This window comes from Eurytemora carolleeae, unplaced genomic scaffold (assembly GCF_000591075.1).
Source record: "Eurytemora carolleeae unplaced genomic scaffold, Eaff_2.0 scaffold111, whole genome shotgun sequence".
Lineage (NCBI taxonomy): Eukaryota > Metazoa > Arthropoda > Copepoda > Calanoida > Temoridae > Eurytemora > Eurytemora carolleeae.
The window spans coordinates 277,012-301,446 of NW_019396201.1; the positions used below are offsets into that span (position 1 = coordinate 277,012).

The following is a 24,435-nucleotide window of genomic DNA, read 5'->3' on the forward strand; positions in this document are numbered from 1 at the left end:
GCTGGTTACCCACAAAGAATGAGACTTCAGAGACGACTGTACAGAATCCATTTTGTCCGTGTTCAACTACTCGTGATGATTCATTGCAACTATAATGTTCTTTCTTTCTTTGCCAAATCATTAAGAAACCCAGTTAAAGATCACATTAAAGGTAGAAGATTTAATTAAACTTGGGATCGTCATCCTTTATGGGTACCCTTGTATTAATATGATAGCCGGTGTCATGCCTGGAGAGAACTCGTACCTGCAGCGAACTCTGGTTATGCTACGCGGCAAAGCGTAAGATTCTTTAAACATAAACAAACACTTGGATTTATGGAACGGATTTGTTTCTGTTCTAATATCGGGATTTTCGACCCCTCCCCCTTCCCTATTATGCTTGCACGCGCAAATTTAAACTTTTCAACATTAATAAATTGATATTTATTTTTATTATTTTAGGGTTAGACTACAAGGTTTCTCCGAAAAAAGTGTGTTTAGGCTTTTTAGCCTACTAAAATTGATTGTTTTGTAGTAAAAAGTAGCATAACCAGAGTTCGCTGCAGGTAAGAGTTCGCTCCAGGCATGACAGAATTATAAAACCATTATAACTTTTGGAAATTAACGGCATCTTTCTTCTTACCTGATCTTTAAATAAAACCTACCCCTTAGATAATGTACAAATTTCTGAAAACAACCAGGGCCGGACAAAAGAAATGTTTTTTTCCAGTGGCAACTTTTTGAGACTTTCAATTGTGGATTATTTATTAATTTTTCTTTAAATTTTAGGAAAATCCTTCAGAGCATTCAGAGCATCCATAAACCTTCCCATGTCATGTGATTTACCTCAAAAAATGTTGGCCTGATCGGTTCAGCCGTTTTGACGTTTATTAAATAAAATTAAAAAATCAAACAGACAGACAAGTAAAGTATATAATTATGATTTAGTTTGTTTAATAGCCCAAGTAAGAGATATATAGTGATCAAACCCTACTAGACATTTTTATCATTTAAAAACATAATTTTGAATTAATTATCTTAGTCTTTTTATCGATTTCTGTAGTATATACGAAGCATTTAAAAGATTATTATTGTCTAATTTTTTTATTATTGTCTTAGATCATAAATTAAAAATGCCTCTAAAATAGTTTTCACTAAAGTAATAATAAAATAGTTAATTAATGCCCTTTATTCTGTTGAAAGCAAATTCACAGCACAATTTTATAAATTATAATTTACAGGTTAATATAAAATACATGACTAATTGATACAATATAATGTTACTTTAATAAATATAATTATATATGTATTATGACACAAATGAACATTGTAAACCGGCCGGGTAAGCATAATTCTTTTAAAGACCTTATATGTGTCAAAATTTTAACAATATGGTATCTTTAAAGACCTTAATTGTGTCAAAATTTTAACAATATGGTATCTTTAAAGACCTTAATTGTGTCAAAATTTTAACAATATGGTATCTTTAAAGACCTTAATTGTGTCAAAATTTTAACAATATGGAATCTTTAAAGACCTTAATTGTGTCAAAATTTTGACAATATGGTATCTTTAAAGACCTTAATTGTGTCAAAATTTTGACATCTTTAAAGACCTTAATTGTGTCAAAATTTTGACAATATGGTATCTTTAAAGTCTAAACAAGAGTAAATCAATCTTTTCCAATTCAATCAACTATCAACTTCGAGTTCTGTTTTCAGAAAAAATAGAATCAGATTAAATGTGATAAAAGTAAAATTTACTTGTTTGAGATTTTTTAGTAAAACCTTTTAGAATTTTAAGAATATTTAGAAGTACAATACGTTAAACATTTAAAAAAAGTCCAAACAATGCCTAATGCACAACGGTACCCTTAACCCTTTATCATGAGTAAAATGACTGAATTGATCTCTTCTTAATATTTTTTTAAAAAACCTATAATATTTACCTCATTGTTACTCAGATAAAAGTTTAATGGTAGAACAGGGTTTAAAGTATGTTATTTGTTTTAATGGAGGGTTACTTGAAAGTATGCCGGCAATCCCTTTAAAACTGGTTTTACTTTATAATTGGAACTATAGTACCGGCTCAGCACTAGACAAGGATTTAGCATTTTAGAGAGCAAAACTTTTGAAGCTAAAAGGGATTATAAACGTGATTTAACAGAAACTCAATGCAAAGAAGGCAATGCCAGATTCACAATAGTACCCTTGAAACCTGTATCTGATCAACAGCGTGGAAGATAACGTCGTTTTTCTAGGTTTACAAATGTTTAATTTTGATGATTCCTGTAGGAGAAATGCGCAATTCAAAGTTGTAGAGAAATCAAAATAATTATTGTTTTATCTAAACATTGATATTTAATTCGTGCTTTATTAGAAAATGTTTTTAATCGGACAATGTCATCTTTGCACGGAAGGTCACTTGAAATTTACTACGGGGATAGAGTAGGACAGAAGGTCACTTGAAATTACGCTTACAGTCCCTTTAAACATTTTATTTGAAGCGCTCAAACAGTTCAATTCCCCCTCTACGGTTCAACTTTAGACGTTGCATACATTATGATACATTATGATGCCATATATGAATTTTGAGCAACTTTCCCCGATTTACAATTATTTTGTCGTGGATATTGATGATAATGCCCGAAGTTCTATGCCAATTGCAGATCAAATCAAAATTCAATATGAATGCATTTTTGAGTTCAGGGTTAGAGGAATATAGATTAGACGGATTGATTTAGTTGATTGATTGATTTTTAAAGAAGCAACAAAATTGTCTTAGTAAATTATGCCCATATTTTTTTAAAGCTTTTCAAAGCTTTTTAGAAAAATTGTTATTTTCGTGACGTTGCTCCGATTTTCTTATTCTTCTCTCCCGGGAGAGGCCTGAACCGCATCCGTGTTCTGGCCTATACCTAGAGACAGTTCTTCTCCTCGAAATCTTGAACATTTGCCAGGAAACTTTCCGCTCCAACCTCACTAATCAGGAAAACCTGAAATAAATTCCAAGATAAAAGTTTAACACGACTAGTCTTAAACGCATGTTCGTTTAATTTAATACCATTTTTCTATTCAAGCTTTCTTCAAACTACAAGTTTACAGGTAAACAAAGAGAAGCTGTTATTTGACAGCTTTTCATTGGTTCCATGTTTTTGTGTGCTTGCAAAACTTGGTAGAAATCAAACATTTGAATCGGAAGTCGTCTTCATTTTTTACGACGACGACTTTAGTGAACCTCCTTTTATAAAGCGGCATGTTCGATTTACAACGGTACACTTTAAACCTTTGTATGATCAAGGGTGAATGAGATATCCTTTTTTTCTATCTACAAATTGGTTATTTTTAACTGTGGTTTCTTTATAATATTGAATAGCTGCTTTATGCTGTAAGACAATGAATGAAATTGTCAGAATTAAAGATGTTTAGAAATAGAAAAGACGATATCATCCTCATTGTTGCTAGGTCACGGTGAACTACAGGTCCTGGCTAAAAGTCCAATTACAACCAGTTTTGAACTCTTAATGTAGTTTTTTCGTAATTGCTGTCTTATACTTTTTCGTTGGTTAGGCCAGTTGTTCAAAAATGGATTTTCTAGTTTTTAGAAATATTACCTGACCCATTCTACCATAAGCTGGTAAGCTCTTATCTCCGGGTTTTCCTTCGTAAACTGGAGTTAGGACAATATATATAGTACACTCCATCTCTTCTCGTAACCTTAATTAAAGGGAGTGTTCGTAAAAAAGTAATTATTGACTGAAGCAGGATTGAATTTGAAATCATTTATTGTTTTTGACAATTTTTTCATTACACACTCATTGAATTTAGAAAGAAGTAAAATTGGTAGAGATAGATTTCCATCTTTGCATGAAGTTGAAATTACGCTTACAGTCCCTTTAAATTAGGTATTTCTTGACCTAATAATCTCTTTCTCCAGGTTTAGGTCCTTTGAACCATTGTCAGTGAAGACAACAATCAGAGACTTCGGGGTCGCATTCTGCAGAGCTACCAACAAACCCTGAACAAAAAGAAAACTTTGCAAATTGAGAAAAAGTATAATTAAAAAAATGAGAAAATTGAAACCTGCTATGTTTAGAGAAAATCAGTAATTTTTAAAAGTTACTAAACTTCAATTAAAAACAATTTAGGACTTTTTTGTAGCTCAACAGCTAGAAAGAAATATTAAAAAGTGCATTTAGTTTTTTACAAAAATAAACTGATTACTTAACTCAAACTCTAATTTTCTAATCCTTATATCTTAGCAATGTAATGTCGCAGATCTTTAATATTTCAAATTATGTATCCTGCTAGATAAATATATGTATTTAAAAACGAAAGGTTTGTATAATTATGTTCAAAAGATATTTAGAAAATTAGAAGTTGGAGGCGAGTAATCAGTTCCTTCATAATTGAGTTTTCTTAAAATTTGAAATCTTTAAATTCTTTTCAATCCTACTCTTTTAATATTTTATAACATTTGCCATGAAAACTTACTGGATACATTTTGATCATTTTTTACAAATTTAACATTAATTTTCCTTATCTAGAGCCAGAGTCGTGTTACGCATAAATATATTCGTATTTGTATATCTGAACTGTTTACTATGCACGGATCTGAGAGAATGAAGATTTAAAATTCTAAACTAGGATATCTAGACAATCAAATATACAGAACCAATCGATACAGGGGGGGCCATGAAAAAAAAATAAAAAATTCAAAGTGTTCATAAAATTATTCAAATGTTAAGGTTTCAAAATGTTAGACAATTGCTACAACTTTTTTACTAAAAAAATTTAAGATTTTTTGGGACACAATTTCCATCGATCTTCCTTGTATCAAGAAATAGGTTTATTTACAAGCAACATCTTGGGGTTTAAACAGAATACAGGTTATAAACTTATTTATTGGGCTCATCTGGGAATATGGAGATTGAGGTTGCATGGATCCTTGCATGGATTGTTGAATTGATCCTTGCATTTATAGGTAAACAGCCTTGTATTGTTACGATTTCGTCGTGCAGCCTTTAGCAGAAAAAAGTTTCCATACTATGGGTCCGTTTTATTTCTGAAAAATGCCTGAATGGTTACAGTTATTTACAACCTCGTTGGTGCTCCAACATCCCACACTGAACAAATGCAATGTATTTCATGTTCAATGGACTATATCTACAATTAGAATATAAGTCTGATAGTCATCAATACCTATTCCACGCTGGTTCTCATTTATAGTATATGAATGTATTGTGTATATGTACACATGTAGATATATCTAGATAGTAAAGCTCTTCGTTTGAAATTCCACGGGCATCACTGTTCACTTCAGCTAATATCATAGATTAATATCATACGAGCGCGGGTAAATGCCGGGAGTAACTGTAAGTATTAATATAAACCTGGGCAACATCGGGGTCATAAGCTAGTATATTATTTACCTGTGTTAACCTCTCCTTGCTGTCCCTGCCCCCATTGTAGGACTCAAACTTCAGGCTCCTGGCGGCATATTCGAACTCAGTCACGTTAGGGGTATCAGCCTAGTATTATTCTAATTATTATTATTATTATTATTATTATTATTATTATTATTATTATTATTATTATTATTATTATTATTATTATTATTATTATTATTATTACTATTACTATCTAAAGGTTTTTGGTAACACATTATAAATTCAAAACATTATTGTTTTTTCATTAGATCTTTATTAAAAGAAGCTATTAATAAACCCATGTAAAATCTCGCTACAATGTAAAATTTACTTAAAATTGTAGAAATACAAGTTTTAATAAGAGAAGAATTTAAATAGTAATTAGCAGTAGTTGAACATTTCCGAAACATATTAAATAAATTAGACAACGTTGCGGGGATATTAAACAAACATAAATCTTAAAACCCCATATTTTCAGTATTATATATGTCTCGTCAGTTTTCAGGGATGTAATTTTTGCGTAAAAAGTGTACTGCAATGGTGGGATTAATGTAAACAAAGCTAGGGAGGTCACAGTGCAGTAAAGTTCTATGAAAGTATTATGTAATTTTTGTAGGGGAAATAAAATTACTTTATAATCCCCGGGAACAAAAATGTGAGAAAAATAATTCACCAGCCATTGCAACGTCAAGAGAACCATGGGTAGCGGCCATTTTTCAGAGAAAACTGAGAAATTTATTTTACATTTTTATATAAAAAGTAGTAATCTCTGTCTGATGTCCGATCATTACTCCTGAACCCCTGGACCGATTTGCCTCATGTTTTGATTCGGGAACTCGAGAGAACTTCAGAAATGTTCTTATAGCTTGGTTTAAAGATTCTAAGATGAGTGGGGAAAACTCCTGACAAAGCTGGGTTCCTAAGCTAGTTAGTTGTTCTATGTAGTTGATATCCATGTTGATATCCTTATTATCCTCCTACTTTTATCCATGTTGATATTCTTATTATCCTCCCACTATTATCCATGTTGATATTCTTATTATCCTCCCACTTTTATCCATGTTGATATTCTTATTATCTTCCCACTTTTATCCATGTTGATATTCTTATTATCATCCCACTTTTATCCATGTTGATATTCTTATTATCCTCCCACTTTTATCCATGTTGATATCCTTATTATCCTCCCACATATAGGCAATGTGTCCTTTAAATTGTCTCAAGAGTGAAGTTGAATATGTTCTGTTTGTACGCAAATTATCTTGTTACGCATTAAAGAGCATGTTTGCGTAGATAAACTTGAACATTTATCTTGGTGGAATAGGGTTCCATGCTGGGCTAGTGGTAGTTACTCCAGGGTGTAGGTAGAGTACAGAGAATATATTTATCTAGCTAGGTGCAGTTTATATATGTGTCTCAGTGGGCAGAGAATAATAGGGATTTTAGGGGTGGACAAAATTCAGTTTTAGAAATGAACAAAAAGTTAAATTAAAAAGTAAAAAAATTTAGTTATTTTTTGCCAAAAAAGGATTTTTTTCTGATAGTATCAACATCAGATATTAGATATAAACGAACAGTTTCTCTATGTTCTGTTAATTTAACTATAATAAACCATAAACGAACATATTGTGAAAAGTCCAACCAAGTACTGCAGCCCAAGATAAAGAGAAGGGGCAGGATTAATATGTAATAATTTCAGCGTTTTTTTTAAACCCAACAAGATCAAAAATCCCGTAATAACTTGACCTACCATGTTACCTCAATCTTGACCTACCATGGTACCACAATCTTGACCTACCATGGTACCACAATCTTGACCTACCATGGTACCACAATCTTAACCTACCATGGTACCACAATCTTGACCTACCATGAGACCACAATCTTTGAGAACTGATAATTTACGATATTGATTTAGCTTGAAGTTAGACTGACCTCTATTTTTACGTTGAGGTTGATCGGAGGACCAAAATCATTAAACGAAACAAGTTGATACCTAAATATTTCATTTGCATTATTACGCGTAAATTCAATGTTTTAAAAGCGTGATATAAGAACGAACCTACAACAAATTTTCAAATTTATTATTCATCCCCAACTCTTATATTGTTCATAAATATCTGAAATAACTAAACAAACCTCGATTATTTTTTAAAGAAATGAAAATTTGTGAGGAAATTTTCATTATATTCATTTAATAACAATAGTGGAGGAAAAAAGGTGAATATCTTATTTTGAGAATTTTGAAAGAAAAAGTATATTTTTGTTTCAAAATTATAACTTTATTTTAACAAAATAAAATTTTACATACAATTTAAATGTACAAAAACATGTATTTTTTTAAAAAAAGAGTTTATTTTAACATATGAAAGTGTATTTTCATGAAAACAAAAAGTATCTTTTTGCAAAAAATTGTAATTTTTCATCGAAACCGAGTATTGTAAAAAGTATTGCTAAAAAAAAAATCTCTAAGTGAATTTATATTTTACCTCGGGATATTTATTCTGTCCTTCCTGATGGTGTTGACAACCTTCATGGTCAGGTTGAAGATGGAGTCCTTGTCAGGCTTCACGGACTTCGTCGTGTCAATCACGAACACCAGGGGAGGATTCAACACCTTCCAATCCATAGATAGATAGATTGATAGATAGATAGATAGATAGATAGAAAGATAGATATATAGAAAGATAGATAGATAGATAGATAGATAGATAGATAAAGTGAGACCAATATTAACTGTAGAATAGGAGGACGGCATCTAAGCAACCTCATGCGTATTTACTATTATTATTACTCAAATAGATAAACCAGTTAAAAATCAACGGATTAAGTGAAAGGTCTCTGAGCACTTTACAATTGCTGTGTTTCATGTTTGTTGGATTTAAAACCATAAATCATTCCTTACAGTCGTCTTCTTATTTCACAGTTTCATGAGTCTCGTAGTTGCAAAATTGATGCCAATTTTTATAAGTATTTTTATAGATATTTTTGTAGAAAGATTGATTGATTAATTGATTAACACAATGTAAAATGTACAAGATGAAAAATTAAAGTTAAAACCAATAAACTTTTTCAACGACATTAGATATCAGAAGGTTTTAGATTTAAAAATAATTCACATGGAGTCAGCATCATATAAGCTGCAAACAGTATTTCAGGAAGACGAATGTCGTTGTGGAAGATTTATGCTTCTTAAATCTCCCTGTATACCTATACCTTCGATGAAGTATCAGACTGAGGGCAATTCTAAACAGAAAATAATCAAAATCCTAAAAAAAGTTCAAAATTCGATTTTTTTCAAATTCGAAAAATATTTTTTTTAATGGTTACGCACGAATTCTAATTGCAAAAAGTTTGGTTTAAATTTTTCTTTAAAACTCAAGGTTAAATTACTTAAATATGAATGACAAGACTTGAATGATCAAAAATATAATATCTGTAAAGGAAGAATTCAGTAAAAATTTAAATGAGGATTGAACTCACCAGAAAAGTGGCGTAAATAGATTTTTTAAATTTCTATTTGATGTTTCTGTTAAGAGAATTTACATTTATCGTCTTCCACAGACCCTTCAAAACCGGTTTCATCTGGCGGATCTCTACCTGGCAAAGACAACCAACACATCTCTCCTGCGGAGGGCAGGCTGTATCTGCATCAGGGAGATCGGGATCACATTCACATCCAGGGGGCAGGGCAGGTCCACATACACAACCCTGAAATGGGATTTATAAAGAGAGCAGTAGTAGGACTAGATAAGGATAGTTCAACTCCTAATGACCTGTCTTTCTCAACCTGAACCATGGTATACAGTTTAAACCAGAACTTCGGATACTAATGGATACCTAAGTGAATACTGCAGATAATTAGTTTTTTAATTAAATAATTATATGGAGCTCTTTAAAACAGTTCCCGCATATTTCACGGCTTTTTTCTTATTTTTACAATTACTGAGATTTAGCTATAAAAGAATAAAACCTATTTTTTTTTTCGATGTTTCCGAAATTCTGGGTTTAACTATAGTTAAACCAGACGGATCCGGTTTACCTTGCATATTTCTCCGGCTGGGCAGAAACCATCTGGATCCGGTGAGTTAGGATCACAATTACATCCGGCCGGTAAACACTAATCAATCAAATATTTTTTGAATTTTTTTTAAAGGTAAACAAACTTAATTTCACGGGGATTTTGATGTTCTCAATAAAAAGTCTGAGAGCCATAACTTTAGGTTCTCTTTCCACCAATCAGATTTAGACTTTTCGTATTTATTCTTTAGTACTTTTCTGAATATGAAAGTTAGAAAGATGACTTTTTAATATACGACTAAATCTTATAGATTGAGTCGTAATATGCCGTTAAGTCGTAACATACTTAGGTCTAGACTATCAATATGATAGATGGCCAATAAGAGGGAACCTAAAATGTTTAAAAATTGAACTGGTATTAAAGTTTAAAAAATATTCGATTTAAAATGGAATTTATGATTCCTTGCATTGAACGCATTGATCTCCAGAGTTGCAGGAATCATTGGCAGAGGGGGAGCTAGGATCACAGTCACAACCTGGAGGGAACCTAGATCCGCATACGCAATCCTAGATAAAGGATTTAGTAAAAATAGGATTCAAATCCAAGCTAGATTCGCATACACTATACTAGATGAAGGATTTAGTAAATATAGGATTTAAATCCAGCCTATAGATCCGCATACACTATACTAGATGAAGGATTTAGTAAATATAGGATTTAAATCAAACCTATAGATCCGCATACACTATGCTAGATAAAGGATTTAGTAAACATAGGATTCAAATCCAAGCTTGATCCGCATAAACTAAAACAGATGAAGGATTTAGTAAATATAGGATTCAAATCCAAGCTAGATTCGCAGACACTATACTAGATGAAGGATTTTGTAAATATAGGATTCAAATCCAACCTATAGATTCGCATACACTATACTAGATGAAAAATTTAGTAAATATAGTATTTAAATCCTTCCTAGATCCGCAGACACTATACTAGATGAAGGATTTTGTAAATATATAGGATTCAAATCCAAGCTAGATCCGCATACACTATACTAGATGAAGGATTTTGTGAATATAGGATTCAAATCCAAGCTTGATCCGCATACACTAAAATAGATAAAGGATTTAGTAAATATAGGATTTAAATCCAGCCTATAGATTCGCATACACTATACTAGATAAAGGATTTGGTAAATATAGGATTAAAATCCAACCTACAAAGATCCGGTTTACCTTGCATATTTCTCCGGCTGGGCAGAAACCATCCGGATCCGGTGAGTTGGGATCACAATTGCATCCGGGAGGTAAACACTTCGGAGGAATTTATCTTTGAAAATTTATAAAAATTTGTTTTACAACAAAATAGATTGAAAAATATTATTCTTGATTTTGCACACATCTTCAATTTTAAATAATTTAAAAGGAATTGAGTTTTTGTCACAAACTCAGATTTTCTAAACCCAATATCTCTGCAACTGGATAGTGTAAAACTATGATATTTAAAACTCAAATTGTTTGATTTACCAGTATTCTACGACATTGGGCTGCAAAGTTATAACGATAGAAAAATTTTAGTTTGTGGCAAAGACTCAATTCCTTAGTAATTTTTTCTTTAATTATTCAAGAACTAGCAGTTTAAACATACATAACTTATCAAGTCGATCCGACATTTTGAATAATTTGTGCATTTAAAGAAAAAATTAAATTTTTCTTGTTGATAATATTCCTTGCACTGGACACACTTGAAGCCAGCCTGACAGGATTCATCAGCGTTTACAGCTGAAGGATCAGGATCACAATCACAACCTTGAGATAGAGCAATAGAAGATCAAGGGATGGATATATCAATAGAAGATCAAGGGAAGGATAGATCAATAGAAGATCAAGGAATGGAGAGATCAATAGAAGATCAAGGGATGGATAGATCAATAGACGATCAATGGATGGATAGATCAATAGAAGATCAAGGTATGGATAGATCAATAGAAGATCAAGGGATGGATAGATCAATAGAAGATCAAGGGATGGATAGAGTAATAGAAGATCAAAGGATGATTAGATCAATAGAAGATCAAGGGATGGATATATCAATAGAAGATCGAGGGATGGATAGATCAATAGAAGATCAAAGGATGATTAGATCAACAGAATTGTCTGCTCTAGGATCAGGATCATAATAACAACCTGGCGATCAGAGTGATGAGTTAGGGGAGGAGAGTGGACTAAGGGACATTTTTAATTTTCATTGATACTGATTTCCACAATTTAATTTAAACTTCTTGGAAAAAATATTTTTTATCAAATGTTGCTTGATATCCAAATCCATGTTCTATTCCAAGTGACAATGGTCGAATTACAAAAAATGATTTAACTCACAAACAAGCTGCATTTTATAAAAAGTTATGTTTCTTGATTTTAAAAAAATAAAACATTAAATTTGTTTAAATACCTGGTGGATACTGGGGAGCACAACCAGAGGAGGTCAGACCTTCAGGAGGGTTGGCAATACATACCTAGACAAAATACAATTAATTAATTCAATATTAGGGTTGGCAATACATACCTAGACAAAATACAATTAAATAATTCAATATTAGGGTTGGCAATACATACCTAGACAAAATACAATTAATTAATTTAATATTAGGGTTGGCAATACATACCCAGACAAAATACAATTAATTAATTCAATATTAGGGTTGGCAATACATACCTAGACAAAATACAATTAATAAATTCAATATTAGGGTTGGCAATACATACCTAGACAAAATACAATTAATAAATTCAATATTTACAAAAACAAATGCGATGCAAAAATGAAAATTTTAGTTTCCAAAAACAGAAGGTGGACATTTTTTTATTGATAATCTCTCTAAAAGCACCAATCTGACGGATTAAATTGAGATCTTTTTGATATCTCAGATATCTCAGATACAACAACAAAATATGCTGCTTATGGCCAAAAAGAGATTTACAGAAATATTTGCCAACTGTTTTTTTACGGATTTAGCGCTAAATCAATTCTGATTAAAACTTTCCATTGTTGATATTGAGTTAAATATTGCGAATTAGTGAATTTATACAAAAGTTATGACCTCTGTTCTTCTGAATTATTTTGGAAAATATCTATATCAGTTTAAAGATTAATTTGTATGCAGTGAGAAGTAGAAAACAAAAGAAATGGAAATTTGAAACTTCACTATTTCTACAAGTGCCCTGAGGCCGAATTTAAGAATTTGAGCCGCGGCTCAAAAATGGTTGGTTCCACTTAAAATCGTATTAAATGTTTCAAGATTTCAGACGGCGCTCAATTGAAACCGGTTTTGGGGGATTTGAGACGCGGCTTAAATTCATTAAATTCTGACTTTGAACCTTTTTATAATTGTTTCAGTTGCAAAAATAAAAAAATTACAAGTATTTTTGAGATATTTAAATAAAAATAAAAGCAAAGACGATATTATTCCGGTTCTTACTGTATGTATATTTACATTGCTTTATATTTGAATTTAAACATTGATTGATGGATTCTAACAATGTTTAAATTGGTGTCATACTGTATTAGAAGGAAAATGTTTGAATAGTTTGAGCTTGTAACTGTTATATGTCTTTAAAGGTGTGGTTTTTAACATATAGAAGAATATGCACTGTACAGAGTCAACCATATCACATACATTTATAACGTTTACTAATATGCACTGTACAGAGTCAACCATATCACATACATTAATAACGTTTACCAATATGCACTGTACAGAGTCAACCATATCACATACATTTATAACGTTTACCAATATGCACTGTACAGAGTCAACCATATCACATACATTTATAACGTTTACCAATATGCACTGTACAGAGTCAACCATATCACATACATTTATAACGTTTACTAATAAAATACAATATTCACTCTAAGTCGTCAACTTTTGAACTGACAGAAACAAAACCGGTTCAAATCTAACTAATAGGAAGCGAAATGCAAAATGTTCTTAGTCTTTTTTCTTCATTTCATGAAACAATCTTGTTTGTGAGCCCAAATTGAATTATTCATTTTAATCACTAGAATGTCCTTTTGCTTATACCCATTTATGTACGGTGCATTTTACATTAAGAGTTAAAATTAACCAAACACATTAAGATGTCCAGTGTCCATCTATTATTATTATACTTGTGCCAAAGCTAAAAACATTGGATATTTACTGGGTTTCAAACCCACATAAAGACAAAGACAATTCGTATAAGCAGTATACATTAGACACAAGCAACTAGCACTAAAGTTACTATAAGATATTGGACTCAAAACCATGCATATTTTATAGGGTGGGGTCGGTCGGTTTATATGGGAAGACAGCAAAAGTAGGCATATATAATTCCTATATTTCTTAAGCAGTTGAACCAGTTCGTTTGAGCGGTGATTCAAGTTGAAGAGAAGTGGCTCAACTTAGTCTAAGTAGTTTAACTATACTTTTTTCTATTCATTTATGGACCTTAATCTTGATTTTGCGTCAAATATACAGGGAAACTCTTAGACTTAGCTGGTTTTGATTAATCATTTTCTAATACACTAAGGTTACGTAATAAGTAAAATTTAATCATAAAAAATAAGCAATTTAACACAAAGATACTAATTGAACACTAAATTTAGTTTTTTAAATATCATTCAAAATGCAGGCTTCGAATATCGGAATATAGATCAAATGGTTCATTATAGAATATATAATTAATAAATTGAATTGAAAAATAAAAAAAATTATATTTATATATAAGCCAATATAACATACAGCCAATTAAATTTTTGATTATTTAATATGTTAAAAAGATATTACGAACACACCTTTTAAGGCAACCATGTAATATTATGCATACTCAGTCAAGTAGATTTAAGAATTATAGAGGAAGGTCAAATTCAAGCAGTTAGCCTGGGCACACGTGAACATTACTATACTTTTAAGCTTTAGTCCTGGACAGGTTACGAATAGAATCAATTTGCGCGGGTCAGGAATTCAAATTCAATTTAAACGCCGAGCTTTATCAAGTAAATTGCGCGCTGCCGCGGTACATTAGAGACGCCATATTGAAATTATATATTTAATTTTAGATTTATAAATTTCACGATTGACAGCTGAATTTTTTAAAATTTTACTGTACAGAATATATATTAAATGAATTAATGCAACCAATTTTAAGTACAAAAAATACGATTATATCAATTAAATGAGAACGACTTTTTATCTAAAGTTTTAATAGTAATAGTTTTTTTCTGAATTATAACTTTACAAGTAAATAAAGAGAAGCTTTTTAGTTGATATCTTCTCTTCATTTCCATGTTTTTGTGTATCCATGTCGTTTAAAAGCTTGACTTACATATAAATTGAAATCGAAAGTCGTCTTCATTATATTAACATAATCGCCTACCACCTATTGATATCAAAGGAGAATAAAAATTTCTATTAAAACTTTAATCAGTTCAATTAAATGAAAATAAAGCAAACTTGAAATTAACCGATGTTTTTAAAGAAAAATAATAAATATCTCATTCAATTTTTATCAAAAAAGACTTTTAAGGTACCGGTGTGAATCTGACATTCCACTTTATTTTTGATGGATGGTTACTTGGAGTCCCTTTTATTCTTAACGTTTTATAGGACACACTGTAAACCTCAGGACACACTGTAAACCTCAGGACACACTGTAAACCTCAGGACACACTGTAAAACTCAGGACACACTGTAAACCTCAGGACACACTGTAAACCTCAGGACACACTGAAAAATTCAGGACACACTGTAAAACTCAGGACACACTGTAAACCTCAGGACACACTGTAAACCTCAGGACACACTGTAAACCTCAGGACACACTGTAAACCTCAGGACACACTGTAAAACTCAGGACACACTGTAAAACTCAGGACACACTGTAAACCTCAGGACACACTGTGTAACTCAAATCAATATTTAATTGAAAAAAAGAATTTTGAAATAAGAATATGCAAATCTATTTTTAATGAGGACAAGAGTAGATACAAGGGAAGCTTAAAAGATAAACATCAAAATGCTAATTATAGGTCTAAGCCAAGGAGTATGAAATAGAAGGGGGAACTGACGCGGCCAGCCCTACCATATGATTATACAGGCTTTCCAGACGGGTACTCCATTTGAATAAGAAATATTTGTCTGATGTACAATTACCGCGTATACAAAATAACCTATTCTGAATATTTCTTATACAAAGCAGTATACAAAGAGTACCGTCTGCAAAGCATGTATAATCAAATGGTAGGGCTGGCCGCCTCAGTTGTATCTCCCTTCTATTCCATACTCCTTGGTCTAAGCTCAAAAAGTGTATTGCACATTAAATGACAATCCCGAATTAATATGAAAACTGTAGACCTCCCCTCCCCCCCCCCTCTTCAATTAAGTAACATTTTGCATATCTTGTTTTAAAGTAGGGTGTGTATTATCTATAAGTCTGTGTATGTATACTGTACTATTTGCTCTGTTACATAAAAATCTGGTTCTTCAAATGAAACAAAGCTTTAATAAACTTTATTTTATGATAAAATGTGCTGAGAATGTTATATTTGAAATGCAGTGATCCTTGAAAGTCCACAATCAGAAGTATATAGTGGAGGGAGAAGGGGGGGGGGGGGGAGTTTACAGCGCGGCGTTGGAATATCATTGTAGATGATTTGTAGTAAGTAAAGCTATTTAATTGTCCAATGTGGGTTTAGTAACCCACTACATACACCAAGGAACTATATATAAAAACCCCAACAAAAAAACAAGTTGATTTATCAAGTTAGAGCGAATAATTATGATTTTTGGAAAATATGGAAAAAAAAATAGCAATATATTCTTATTCCACCCATTAAGCCCATTTCCCTCAAAAATGATGCGTTGCCCCTAAATTCTTTGTTTTGATCTCCTCCCACTGCAACTTACACAGATTTGACGCATGAGAATTGGCGGTTCCTGGTCTATATATTTCTTGGCATACACAAACGAAGCAACCCGTGATCCTCCAATATCCAGGAGAATGTTTAGAATGTTGATTTCAATCTGACTATACGATAGTTCAAAAGAATACGGCTATGCCAATTTGTTTTACAATGTGCATGTAACAGTAAAGATTGTGTACACTTGTCTTCAAAAGTATGTTATTGGGCAAAATATAAAATGTAGGGTTTGGTCTCTTTGAACTCACATCCTGCATTTTACACATCATAGTTACTAAGCAATCAAATCTTGAAGAATAAATAAAGAAAACGATTTTTCTAATTGAATTTCTAGATTTTTTATCTTGCTTCTTGTGGAATGCAGAGACACCTAGATATTAATTTTTGAACTTGTGTGTCTTTTAAGCGGGTCAATTGAGCAGAAAAAGAGAGCCAAAACTGCACAAAGAGAAAGGAGAAAGGCATGCGGAAGGGAAATGAAGAAAGCGGTAATCTTATTCCTTCTACCCCCTCCCCCGATCTGTTACTTTTACTTTCTTCCTCTAAATTCCCCATGTTGTCTTTTCTCAGTGCTGATCTAAACACAGTGATGAACAGCATTTATTTAGCTTGCGAAATTTTAATTGTTCTTTGATTAACCGTACCTCCTAGCTTAAACATTTTTGTAGCCCTGGGTATGGCAATTCCAAAGCTGCATAGCATTTGCTTCTAGCTTTAGTTTTGAAGGAGTATTTGGAAATATGCTGATAGATGTTTGCGACAGCATTTGCACGTATTAGTTCACTTGATGCTTCAAACATTCTCTTTACCCTCCATTAGACGTAATTTTCATCAAACAGTCCTTTGATTTGTTAAGTTCAATTAAAACACTATATTCTAAAATTAGATTTATTCTGAAGTAACCCATTCATTTTTATTTTAACCCCTCCCCTCCCCATATCTGGGGCGTACTCAGGAATTTGTCTAGGGGGACTTAATTTTTTCTTTTCTTTTCTTAGCACCCGTTGAGGTCTGAAAACCTCTTGGAAACCATAGATGTTTCTTATTCAGGGGGGTTGAGCCCCATTGCCCCCCTGAGTACACCTATGGAGAATATATTGTATAAGAACATCATACAAATGGCTTCCTTGTAACCGATCTTTACTGCACTAGTGCCCTGGGACAATTCATCATCGTAATACCTCTTAATTACGCCCGTGCGCCTCGATCATGTATGACTAATGGTTTTTCAAAAGATTTGTCACATTTGCGAGAAAAAATACACATTGTTAAGATGATTCATTAATATTTATCTATCAATATATCTATCTATTTATCTATCTATTTAATTACAATCGACATTTCTTTCGCTTGGAGTTTGCCTAAAAGGGGGTAACCAATACAGAAAATTTCAATTCTTATTAAGTGTGGATATATTTTGATCAAAAGTATGATAATAAAACCAAATTTTAATTGTTCTGAAGTTAAGATTAATGTTTTCACACTTCTGTTTTATGACTGTACTTACAAATACAATAATTGGTATAATTAACACCATTAACAGTTAAACCAGATTCTTAACTACTCGTGGTCATTGATTTAAAGGGACTGTAAACATAATTTCAAGTGATCCACCCAGTGGCGTAAATAGAGGGTGTTATTGGGGTTATTTACCCCCTCCCCTGAGTCCTGGGGGGGGGGCTTTTTTAAAATTGAATATCTTTAAAATTTGCACGAAAATAATTTAAATGTGCAGATACTTCAGATATTTCAGGTTTTATAAGTGAACATATTCTAAATGATTCTAAATTCTTATAATAGTCAATGTCATATTACAATTAGATGTTTTTTATAGAAAAAAAGGGTATGGGCAATGAAGAATACATTTTTACTTCTAAATAATGTCATTTCTATATTAAATTTATTTAAGATCTTAACATACTACATTGACGACAAGAAAATTTTAGAAATTAGAAATTAGAATATAAACAAAGACAATTTTGTTTTGCAGAGCAGCTTTTCTAAAGATTTTAAAAAGTAACATCTTTTTCCTCTTAGAGTAAAACTATTTTTTATGTCACTTAAAATTAATTCAGTTTTTTTTACAGATATTTGTAGTTAATGTAAAATGAATGGCTATAATGAAGGATATAAAACAAGGTGAAAGCTGAAAGGTAGGAAATGAAACCTTTATTTGATGGAGTTTGTAAATGCCAGAAATGAGTGGAAAATGCAAATCAAACCCAATTAAAACCAATAATTTCATTTACACCATGAAATTTTTCTAGGGGGGGGGTAAAAAAATTCGCCACATTAAACAAAATTTACCCCGCCGCACCCTCTACAGAATCCTTATTTACGCCCCTTGATCCACCAATTAAACCTTTATCTAACCAACGATGTGGAAGATTTCGTTGTTTTCTGTCAGTTAAGAATTATCGATGTTCCGTCTTCAGATATTTTCATAATTTTTGCTTAAACGAATATCTGTAGGGTCAAGTTGTAAATCAGACATTCATATTTTTAAATTCATGGTCACTTTGAAATTACGTCGTTGGTTCTGTAAATATTTTCTTAAATTTAAGAATACTTAATAAAAGGGATTTCTTATACAATCATAATTTTTCGTTTTGAAATAGATTAAATGTTTTATGCTTTTGAATAAATAATTTGAGGATTTATTGTAATTATTGGTGGATTTACACAAAAAAATGTAGAGGTCCGTTTAAAAGTGTAGAGAGTCTAAACTTTGTAACCCATTTTCACCCATTAAATGTAGATTTTTCGTATTTGCGATATACAATACTTTTTTGTTGGGCTATATATCTTAAATATTTATAGTGTTTACGCTTTACGCACTTTTTGGTGGATTTGAATGAGAGATTAAAATACGACTGAAATAGTTCCGTTACAGACAGGATACACTTCCTTACCTTACATGTAGTGTACTATATTGAACTATACAGTTTAAAAAACTCCTGATGAACTTTTACTCCCTTTTTATGTGATGACAATGTTTACATTCCTTGGCCGGGTGCGTTGGCGGAATTAAGTCAAGTGGCAATAAATTCTGTATTACGGTAGAGCAGAAACAAATAAGATATTAACCCTGTTCCCAGGCGCAATGGCGGAATTAAGTCAAGTTGGAATAAATTAAATATTCCTGGGCGCAACGGCGGAGCTCAATCGAATAAGATATCAACTCTGTTCCCGGACGCACTGGTGGAGCTGAGACTAGTGGATATCAAGTTTGAATTCAGTGATTATGCAATATGCAATATATACAAGATGATTGAAACCCTCCTCCTTCTCTATCTCAAGATATCAATAGAGATATGAGACGATATAATCAATACTTAACCCTGAGACCCTAGAATCCAGGAGGCCAGGATTAATGATCCATTTGGTCAAACTTAAAGAGATTGTTTACATATCTGAAAAATGTGGTAAAGGTAACAATGAGGAACAAGTTTCTCATTAATATAGTCTTCGCACACACGCACCTCTGAACCTTCAGAAAAAGTAAATTCAACCTAAAATCTGACCGCGTCAACCTTGTTGCACTGGCTAGTCCTATTGAGTGTCTGCTTTATTTACCCAATGTCCGGGTGATACTGTACAAACTGGGACTGGAAAGGTTAACCCGGCTCAGAAATTCAAATGTACTAAGGAAAATGTTGTTTAATTTTTTTCAGAAATAAATGTTGAATATTTCCTTATTTTCTGTTAAATTTAGTTGCATTGCTGCACGCAGTTTAAAACGGTAAATGTAATTATCATTTCATTCGCACCTCAAACAAAGTATATATAAAATTAAAGGGAGTTTTGAGAATTTTGAAAAGAGGTATGGTATAGTACTGGAATTGTAAAAAGGATATAAGAAAATTTTATTCTCGTTCCATTCTTTCTTTAAAAATTGTATTATGAAAAACTTGCTAAGGCCTGTTTCAAATTTTCCGAGATATGGGAGTTTTTACAATTTCAAATTAGAAAATACTTATCGTGATGTCATAAGAAAAACGTTTTCAAATATTTCAAAACTTTTTTGGTTTCAAATCCTAACGATAAACTTTAAGAGCAATAAGATTATCAAGTTTATTCGCCTTTAAATATTTGAGGAACACTCCCTTTAAACATTTAATTAAATCTTGGGGTTTATTGGCAGATGGGTTGGACGCCATACCGAGGCAAGATTATTAATCTTTAATTATGAATTAATTATCAATCAGACTCTTCATTTTACTCAGTTTTCACGAGGAAATTTGATATTTAAATCTTCACATTTTTTAAACCGAAATATATTTTTTCTGCCTGATCAATGGAGTTATAAATGGAGAGTGTTATCCAGAAAAATATAACATATCAAATATTTAAATATCCCCCCCCCCCTCTAACCCACTGTTCAGTATAAAGGGGGATTGGTAGGGGGTGATTTAAATTTGGTAAAATTTAGTTAAAGTTATAAAATAATTATGCTGTCGTGACTTTATTATTGTTTGTTTATCTGTTTATGTGTACTCCAGTGACCATGTTTATTACAAACATTAAGTGTGTGGTTAGGGTAGGGAGAATCATATCTTATTTACCCAAGGTTGTATAATTAGATTGCCTATTCTCGATACACTCCAGGAAATGTCGTCTTCTTAGCATAGATAATCTAATATCATATGGGATCATGGATCAACTAGGGGACGCTCTGTAGATAAAATCTGCATATGACGTCACTGATTATAGAGTTTGACTCCACGTCATATACTGATTCTATTTATCTATGCTAAGGAGACGACATTTCCCGTACATTGTAGCGCATCGAGAGTAGGCAACCTTACTAAACCAACAATTTTATTTACCAGTCAGAAAATATACAGATAAGCATGTATATATGTATATTGTAACACGTAGAAAAATGTAACTTGAGTAAAAAGTGTTATATTTTGACCCCCGGCCATAGATAAAGATAAATATTTATTTGATAAGAATAATTATTTGTCTATAAAAACTGTAAGCTTCGGTTTATCTGAAGTACCGGATCGGCTTTCAGGCAGCTAGAGTAAGTACTGTACAGTATATATAAATAAATACTTTAAATACCAAATCTCTCAGATCACGTGTTTGGAAAAAGAACGTCGTTTTCTGTTGAGTTTTTGACGATTTTAACATTGCACGGGCAACGCCATCAGTTAGTATCAAATAAGATTGTGTACTGAGTTAACGAGTTTTGTGGTTTAAACCGGTGTTCAAAATGTATAAACCTTTTCTGGCTCAAGCAAACCAACAGAGGTTTCATTTTTATTCATAAAAGATGAGTCCAATGTAATTCGAATCATCCTGTTTAATCATAAACAAACAATTATACCATTGTATCGTGGGTTCCCCTCAATTTGTAAACATTGATTGATTTTCGGTGAGATATTAAATCTAAAATGTGGATGGGGGATAACACCCCCCCTCCCCTCCTCTACACCTCCCAAATTAGCAAGATGTTTATCAATAGCATTAGTGTATCTTGAAAAGTGTAATATAGTACGATGAGATGACTTTTACATGATTAAAGGCAACAGGAGTAAAAAGTTTTCAATTATCACCTTCAAGGCTTTTTGTTGAAATTTTACAGTCCAACTTTTACAGTGTTGAATACTGACAATTAAATACACAACTCCCCCCCTTTAGCTAGCCCAACCCAATCAGGCAATCTTTAACAAATTTGTAAAAAACTTTCGTAAAACACCAAAAAATGTTCTTAATTTAAAGTTTTTGATATCAGCTGATCCTAATGTGCGTCAATTCTTTCTACAACATACAGGGTTACCCACAAAAAATGAGACTTTAGAGAATTGCACGGTTATTTCTTTGCTCTTTATCATACAGAAATAAACTTAGTTTTATTTATCTACCTATGAACTAGTAGTTTGAAATACAACTTAAAGACAGAACCCAAATTCAACCTTCATACTCAAAGATCGAGTTTCAGGTCGTCATTAAAATCTCATCCTTTTTAAGTACATAACCAATCAAGGGAAACCTTTGTAAGCCAATTCTCACAGAGTGTTCGATAGATCTAACCAAGGTTTTAATGCAAGGAAAGTTAATTGCAGTAGCGTATACTCTGCGTACATATTGAAACCAGTTCTCTCTGGATCCCATGTCAGGCTCCGATATTTGTCTTGTGTTTACATTACCGCCCAGAGACAGTACACTGCATTCAAAGATGCGTACACCTCTAAAATAACTTTCCTTGCATTATAACCTTGTATAACCATGTATGACTTTAATCCAATAAACATCACTATGATCCAAAGGGGGCAAGCTCTCACGCAAAATCAGACATTATAAACTATAGCTAGAAACATGTGCTTTAAAGTTATAAGAAGAACATGATTAGGACTACAAAAAAGTATACGAGAATTAGTGATGTTTAATCAAAGGCCAAAGGAGGTGCAACACTTTTAAATCAATTTATGAACCTTTTCAGAGAAGTTAAACTTTACGTAAACTGATACACCTTAAAATATATTCCATTCGCAGATTTTTTTTAAAAATACGTTTATGATTAAAAGTATAAACTGCATTGTTGTAATCTGACACCGGAACTTAGGTCGATTATTTTTCTAAAGGAAGGATACTCTTAGCTCGAGTTTATCATCAGAAATATGTATTAAACACACTTCAGACAATATTATAGGGGAAAATAATATGGGAATTTTTCATCTATTTTAGACAAACGTTTGAAGATATCAAATGAGCCTAGTAACATATTCATGGTTTTCTCTCTAAAAATTGATACTTTTGAATTGTGGTTTATCGGTCGAAATAAACAAAAAGGGAAATTAACACTTTTAAATAAACACGACATAAATAAAGGTTGTAATTGTAATAAATTGTAATTGGGGTTTTAATTGAAATCACAGAATATTAAATATTTCAAGTTAAAAAAAAATGATTGTTTTTTTGACTACAGCTTTTAATTTTGCTAAAAACATTCCCATTCTGTCAAAAACTTTGTATACATTTTGTTTAATTTTTTTCTTTGAAGAGAAGAGCAAAGATGAAACAAGATATTCTTGTATTATTTTTACCAGAATACATTAGCTCACACTAGATGTTGGCTGTCTAACGTATATTATTCAATTATGTCCAGACAGTTTTAGGATAGAGGGTTTCATGCCAAAAACTGTAGTCAGGGTACACACCAAAGTGTGTCCAAAATTAGGTACAAAACAACAATTAGTAACTTAAGTTTGAAAATGAAGAATTACGATAGCGTGTTACCAATCGTTTAAGTCTCTTCTTCAAACATGGAATTAAAAGATATTTTCATATTAAACCTTAAATATTTGATAGATAAATAAATACTTTAATTATATTTTAAATAGTAAGTTTATAATGCAGTATGGACTAAGGTCAAAGCTTTTGTATTTCAAATTTGTATAATAACACTATAGTTTCAGTAGAAGTAAAAATTTCCATTTACTGTCATAGCGCCGATATAAGGATTTATTTCTAATTGGAAAATAAGATAGATAGAAAGATAGATGTTACCGCCACACTATTTCTATTGGTTCAAAATAGACACCAAACACATGACTAAACCCTGATTGGATAAGGCTCTAATGGACTCAGCATACTATAATGTGATAAAGCTCTTCTCTTATATATAGAAAGGAATTTAGTCTTTTACACAATTCAGATTTTCTAATCCCTATATCTTTGCAACCCAATGTCGTACATCTTAGATATGTCAAGCTTTGAATTCTGTGATATCAAATAATCTAAGTTAGAAATATCAAAGGTTTACACCATCAGGCTGCAAAGATGTATAGATTAGAAAATTTCCGTTTGTGGCAAAATTTCAATTCCTTTGTGTGTACTTATATATTTGCGTTTCAGGAACACTTTAAAAAATTGTATTATATTTCAGGCTACAAATTGTTTCATGGCTTGATGTCAAATCTTCAGAAGTCTTTTGAGGCTAAACAAATTTGGAAATATTGAAAAGTTTGAAATATCTAAGGTCTACGATATTAAGATGCAAAAAATGAGGATTAGAAAATTAGAGTTTGTGGCA

At 31.9% G+C, this 24,435-nt stretch overlaps 1 protein-coding gene and 1 long non-coding RNA gene across 3 annotated transcripts in view; both read right to left on the bottom strand.

Annotated features, from left to right (window-relative positions):
• Positions 1–1,152: 1,152 nt before the first annotated feature.
• Positions 1,153–2,230, bottom strand: LOC111697966 (uncharacterized). The gene is made up of 2 exons (XR_002764419.1): positions 1,595–2,230; positions 1,153–1,559 (listed from the first exon to the last, which is right to left on the bottom strand). It is a non-coding gene; the product is annotated as an uncharacterized LOC111697966 (long non-coding RNA).
• Positions 2,231–2,458: 228 nt separating this feature from the next.
• Positions 2,459–24,435, bottom strand: part of LOC111697967 (uncharacterized) — a 33,244-nt gene continuing 11,267 nt past the window's right edge. The window contains exons 3-15 of one of the 2 annotated variants that reach the window (XM_023468156.1): positions 11,880–11,943; positions 11,157–11,236; positions 10,664–10,741; positions 9,890–9,994; positions 9,450–9,527; positions 9,008–9,118; positions 8,624–8,653; positions 7,897–8,024; positions 7,343–7,403; positions 5,411–5,509; positions 3,896–3,996; positions 3,593–3,695; positions 2,459–2,974 (exon numbers count right to left, since the gene is read on the bottom strand). In XM_023468156.1, the coding sequence (XP_023323924.1) occupies positions 2,897–2,974; positions 3,593–3,695; positions 3,896–3,996; positions 5,411–5,509; positions 7,343–7,403; positions 7,897–8,024; positions 8,624–8,653; positions 9,008–9,118; positions 9,450–9,527; positions 9,890–9,994; positions 10,664–10,741; positions 11,157–11,236; positions 11,880–11,943 (1,116 nt within the window). In that variant the 3' untranslated portion in view covers positions 2,459–2,896. The remainder of the gene's footprint in view (positions 2,975–3,592; positions 3,696–3,895; positions 3,997–5,410; positions 5,510–7,342; positions 7,404–7,896; positions 8,025–8,623; positions 8,654–9,007; positions 9,119–9,449; positions 9,528–9,889; positions 9,995–10,663; positions 10,742–11,156; positions 11,237–11,879; positions 11,944–24,435) is intronic. The other variant, XM_023468157.1, reaches the window with a different exon arrangement.